Source organism: Paramisgurnus dabryanus, chromosome 3 (genome assembly GCF_030506205.2).
Source record: "Paramisgurnus dabryanus chromosome 3, PD_genome_1.1, whole genome shotgun sequence".
In the NCBI taxonomy this organism is placed as follows: domain Eukaryota; kingdom Metazoa; phylum Chordata; class Actinopteri; order Cypriniformes; family Cobitidae; genus Paramisgurnus; species Paramisgurnus dabryanus.
In genome coordinates this window covers 48,617,042-48,623,041 of record NC_133339.1, presented here as the reverse complement: position 1 = coordinate 48,623,041, position 6,000 = coordinate 48,617,042, and the positions used below count along the sequence as shown (strand labels likewise).

The following is a 6,000-nucleotide window of genomic DNA, read 5'->3' as shown; positions in this document are numbered from 1 at the left end:
TATTATTGGTTTATGACATCATCTGACTTAATGTTGTTAATATGCCTTAAGCAGACTGTCATGTCACTGTTAATTTTTAGAAGGTGCAGAAGTACACTGCTGGATTTCAGAGCTCAATGGAGTGGTTGGAGTCACACAGTCTGGAGAGCTGTGGACTTACTCTCTCACATCTGATCTCACTCTGCAATACTAAACATATGTAAGACACAATATCTGTTCAGACTGTTTTTTATTGTTGTTATTTTATTTGCTATGTGTTAAGTTAAAACCATCTTGTAAAATTGTAATTACTGTACATGCTGTTCTTCAAACTTTGAATACATAAATGAAAGAAACAGATCTCAGCTTAGACTTCTACTTTCATTTAAACATCTGAAACATCTTTTTTTACAAATCTGTTTATTTTATTGACCAACAGCACATGTTCAATGGTGAGTGAAAGTCTTCAGTGCGTGCCCTAGAGAGTGCAGAATACAATAGGAGAAACTGTACAAATTACAATATTTGATTGGGTGGACTGTTAAATTTACCCATTTGTTTGACACAGACTTCCAAAACCATTTTTGGTGCTGATGCAAATGAATTCTTCAGTTAAAAAGATCTTTTTATTTATTTAAATAGCCTAATTTTCATGACAATTTCAGGAAAAAAATCACTCTCCTTCACACATAAAAGCAATTATGGTAAATGTCATGAAAATAATGTCATAATGTCCTAAAACAGTTGTTTTCTTTGCTTTTGGGATGACCTATGTGTCCTCTGTTGTTGAACGGGTTTTTGGCAGGCCTGAGAATGGAGATGCACATCACATGCACATCAGCACTGTGCCACTCGCTGACTTTGAAGAAAAGCTTTACAAGTGAGGATCATCACTATTACATTTACAGGAGCCATGATGATGCTTTATCAATCTCAGCAAATGCAGTGCATGTCCTAGTGCAATTAAATAAACATAATGCATGTGTTGATCTGCTCTCTGCAGAGCCATTGAGATGTACCATGATCAAATGAAGTGTCTCACACAAGGAAGCAAAAAGGTAAACTTGATCTCTCTTATATCTTTACTTTTTTAGTTACAGGGTTCCTATGCTTGTGCCAGGACTTTTTTTACTAAAATTTAAAGCAAAAATCTTCTTTGCACTGGCTATTGAAACTAAAAATATCAGGTCCCCGATGTGCTATTGTGTCCTTGTACTTAATGCAGACCATTGGAACTGTTATGAACGCCATGTGTGATTGCATTAATGCAATTACGGTGAATGTTGAATACTCCTATTTGTCAGTTAGAATAGATATTTATTTGTAGGCAGGTTATATAACATAGTTAATAATGTCATCATTTAGCATTTAACATCAATAAGAAAATGATTATGTTATAATGGTTCTTATCTTGTGCTGGGTTGATTTCATTTGATAGGTGTTTGGGGTGGTAAATGGATCCAGACTTGGAGTCCTTGTTGACACATCGAATTTTAATTGTTCTGAGGAGAGACTACCAGAGCTACAGCAACATCTATTAGTAGGATTAATTGCTTTAATGTCCTTCCTTTGATGTGCTAATTATTATAAAGACACTTATGGTGATTTTCTTTACTCTTGTTACATCATAACAGATGCTCATTGAGGAGCAGCTACACTTAAAGGAACGACTGTATCTACTGTCCTATAGCACAGATGTCAGCAGCCTTTGGGACAGACCAGTATATACCTGCCCACTGAGGTGAGTGATGTTCAGCTCAGGGAATATACTGTACTGTACCTCTCTATTGGTTCCCACTATTTATTCCAACAAGCTATTTTTGAAAAGTTTTGATCATTTTAAGGTGAGATTATGTGCAGTATTATTTTCTTGATTTATATAGATGCATTTCTTGGTTATGTAGAAGGTTGTGTTTTTTATTGCTTTAGGTTTGTAATTTTGGGATGAGTGGGTATAAGTCAGAACAGTTTGTGCTTGTATAAGATGCCAAGAAACCACTAGGGAGAGGAGGGAAGAAATCTGAATAGATTTAAGTACCTAGAGACAACATTATACAGTGTCAAAGTATCTCCCGTAGTGAAGGCTGTTTGAAATAACAAGAAGCAAAATGCTTCAGGGGAAGGCACACAGCAAGCATTAGCTGCCATTTCCCCATCAAGGTTAACTATAGACCCGATAGTCCGGCTATGAGTAGCACACTTCTAGCCAAAATAAACTTCAATTTGCTTACATATTGTTTTTGCCGAAAATAACCATCATGTCAGACAATTTTCACTGACAGGCCATTTGCCTTGTTTAAGCCTTAATGTCTCGGCTGTGTTTGGACTGCTATAAGACGTCTTTTCAATGTAAATTTGCTTGCAGGGTAAATCAAAATGGTTGAGAAAAATGTCAAATATAGATATGTTTCATTCAAAACCAAAAATATACACTCACCTAAAGGATTATTAGGAACACCTGTTCAATTTCTCATTAATCCATTATCTAATCAACCAATCACATGGCAGTTGCTTCAATGCATATAGGGGTGTGGTCCTGGTCAAGACAATCTCCTGAACTACAAACTGAATCTCAGAATGGGAAGGAAAGGTGATTCAAGCAATTTTGAGCATTGCATGGTTGTTGGTAGGGTTGTCACGATACTAGAATTTCTAACTTTGATACGATACCTTGAAATGTATCGATAACTCAATACCGTTTTCGATACCACAGAGGGAAAAAAACTGCCACAAAGTTAAGTTTTTTTTTTATTTAAAGCTAAATATAACAACTCTAGAACATGACAATGAGGTATATTTTACATGAACAAAAATGTCCTGAGGTACTGCACTTGTTCCAAAGCCTCTCAGATTGCCATACATTCAAAAAACAATAAAGTGCAAGTAAAAGTGCAATCTTTTGTATTTCCAAGTAAAATCAAATGCAATCACATTGTTAACAAAAGATACTTAAACTTCAAGAAAAAAAAATCTGTGCAATCTTAGGCATCAAGTAACATATTAGTAAACAAAATAATTAAATGAAATCTGTTGCTGCAGTTATATGCAGATTTTCTCTACAGAGGTGAGTGACAATCAGATTGAAACCCATTACTGTATCCTACAGTTGTTTTGCAACTTTCAGATTTTGAGCTAGGAACACCAGCATGTCAATGTGCTGTAAGTTGTGCCCTTCTTGCACTGCAAATGAGCCCTGATGTACTAAATACACCCTCTGAAGCTAAACTTGAAGCAGAGATGCATAGATACTTCTTAGCAAACTGGGCAAGGTGAGGTAAAGTTGTCTCATGTGTCCTCCACCATCTGAGTGGGTCCTCTCCCGCACTGATTTCAGGCATCTTTTCATATACTGTAAACTCATTTTTGAGTTCCGTTTCTGCACCCTCACGTTCTTCTCTGGATGATGTTCATTCTTGTTTTCCCCCTGTATGTTTGTTAACAGACTGTTCAGATCTGATTTAGTTTTTTTGCTTGGTTGCTGCTTGTCATCTGAAGATGATGTTTGCTGACTTTGGCCCCCTACTTCCAAGATTCTGTTTAACCTCCTCTCTTAAGGTTACAAAACTGTCCTTGAACCTTGGGTCAAGAAAAGTGGCTGTGTTTAATATTAGCTGCAGATGTGTGTTCTCATATCTCTGTCTGAGATGTTGTCTTTAAGTTAATGTTTTAGGTTTCTGTCACCTTCCTCAACTGTCAAAGTAGAGAAGGTCTTCCAGGTCAGAGGCAGGAGTGCAGAGAGAGTGGTGTGTTTTTCACCACTAAGGGCATCTGTGAAAGAGCTGATGGGGCTCAATACCTCTTTTACAGTCTCAAGAACTGTAATATCTGAATCTTTGGGCATGAGGTGCCATTTCTTCTGATCATCAGCTAGAACTGAACAGCCAGCTTGCTGTTGTTCTAGAAATCTCTCCACCATTTCATAAGCTGAGTCCCAGCGTGTGGGCTCATCATGGATCATTCTGTGTTCAGGCAGTTGGAAATATTTTTGTTTTTTCTTCAGCTGTCACAACATCTTTTGTGACCTGCTGAAGGCAGACACTGTCTTTCTCAACCTCGACAGTGATCCAGACACATGGTCTATATTCAGGCCCTTGTTAATGGCAAGGTGCAAGTTATGCCCAAAGTAGGGGACCCATGTGAAGTCTTCCTGAAATGCTTTCTTGTTTGCTGTAGCATTATCAGTGGTGATACCAGCCAGGTATGACATGTCCATCTTCCATGCTTCTTGTACCATCTCTTCCAATGCTTCCCTCAAGCATTCTGCTGTGTGCTCCGTGTTGAGCCCAATACAGCCCAAACACCAGCTCTGCATGTCCCAGGTTTCAGTGATAAATTGCAGAGTTACTGCCATGAACGTAGAAGTGGCCCTGCTTGTCCACAGATCAGTGGTGCATGAAAAAATGTTTTTCCTTCCAAGATGGTTCATGACTATTTCTTTTGTTTCGTTATATAGGGCTGGGATTTCAGTGTGCATGAAAAAGTTCTGTGAAGGAAGGGCATACCTGTTGTTCAAATGTTCAAGAAGTTGTTTGAAGCCAGGTTTCTCAACAGTATACACAGGAACCTGATCCATGCATATGTACACTGCTACAGCCCTGTTCAGCTTCTTAGCTTCACTTGAGTTTGCTTCATACTTTCTTTGCTGTTCAAATACAGCTGGAAGTGTAGGTTGTAATTGTGTTGTTTTTGTTGCAGGTCGAGTCTCATTTTCTTTCTGGTGCCACAAGAGAATGCCAAACTTAAATAAACATTTTTTTTAGACCACACTTCTGAACTAACTAATATAAGAACTTAGGTTAATGGTAATAAATATTTGTTAGCATTAGTTAACATGAATAAACAATGAAATACTTACAAAACATTTATTAATCTTAGTTCAAAGTTGATTTAAACTAACATTCACTAATGTTAGTACTAATTCAAATCCAAAGTTCTATCTGTTAATAGTTTTTCATTGGACAAGAGCTAACATCATCCGTTATATTTTTATTACCTACTGTCATAAATGCTGGTTAATACATTAACCGTATTTGATGAACAGATTTAAATGCAAATGCGTGGATCACACGCGAAAACAATGCTCACTGGATCGACAATCGACATGAAGTCAAGTCACCTTTATTTATGTTTTTAACAGATTGTGTCAAAGCACTTAACAGTATCAACTTGGAGGATAGAGTGTCAGTAATGGATAATAATAATAATAATACCAACCTCGAGAAATTCTTTATATACAGTAGATCCGGGTGTCGGTCTCTCAGGTGCTTTTCTATATTAGTGGTGTTAGCGCCTTTTGTTAGCACTGCTCTGTAGCATCTCTTGCATATTGGCTTGCTTGTGTCCTTCGGCTTTCCATGATCATTTGCTTCATATGCAACATATTTCCAGATAGCACTCCTGCTGTATCAACCAAAGCCGGTCGCGCAGGTGCCACACTCGCCATCTTTCCATTCACTTTTTTGCTAAAAAGAGCGAATGAGACGAGTGCGCATGCGCGTCTGTGGCGATATAAAAAAACAAGCTGTATACAGTTTTTTTGTATATAAAATGTATACCTTTTTTTTACTTGCCACTAAATGGCGGAAGTTACGAAAATGAAGTATAAAAGAATGGAAATGGAAGTTCTAGGTCTGACATCATGACTAGTGTACGGCAAGACTCATTGGTCAGGTTCCCGGCCTGTACTTTTAATTTGAAGTTCAAGTTCAAGTCCGTGTGATATTTGATAAATATATTGAAAGAATAAGAAAAACAAAGTAGTATATATGGTTCTATAATAAAATATATTAAAGAAATAGGAGTATTTGATAGAATTTAACCTTTAAATTTTTTTTTTTTTTTATGCGAATGTCATATGCCTACCAGTGCTTCACACTCCAGTCCAGTTGGTGGCGGTAAATGCACCATAAGTTGGTTTGCCATCCGCCATTAAAAGTCAATAGAAGAAGAAGAAGAAGAAGAAGAAGAAGTCCGTGTGATACGTCAATAGAGCGACAACGTTGGAGTGAATCCAGAGCTCGC

At 37.4% G+C, this 6,000-nt stretch overlaps 1 protein-coding gene across 1 annotated transcript in view; it reads left to right on the top strand.

Annotated features, from left to right (window-relative positions):
- vwa3a (von Willebrand factor A domain containing 3A) overlaps window positions 1–6,000 on the top strand; it is a 94,178-nt gene continuing 88,178 nt past the window's right edge. Inside the window, exons 1-5 of the mRNA XM_065269195.2 lie at window positions 1–199; window positions 785–859; window positions 983–1,037; window positions 1,418–1,519; window positions 1,614–1,720. Of these exons, the coding sequence (XP_065125267.2) occupies window positions 117–199; window positions 785–859; window positions 983–1,037; window positions 1,418–1,519; window positions 1,614–1,720 (422 nt within the window). The 5' untranslated portion in view covers window positions 1–116. The remainder of the gene's footprint in view (window positions 200–784; window positions 860–982; window positions 1,038–1,417; window positions 1,520–1,613; window positions 1,721–6,000) is intronic.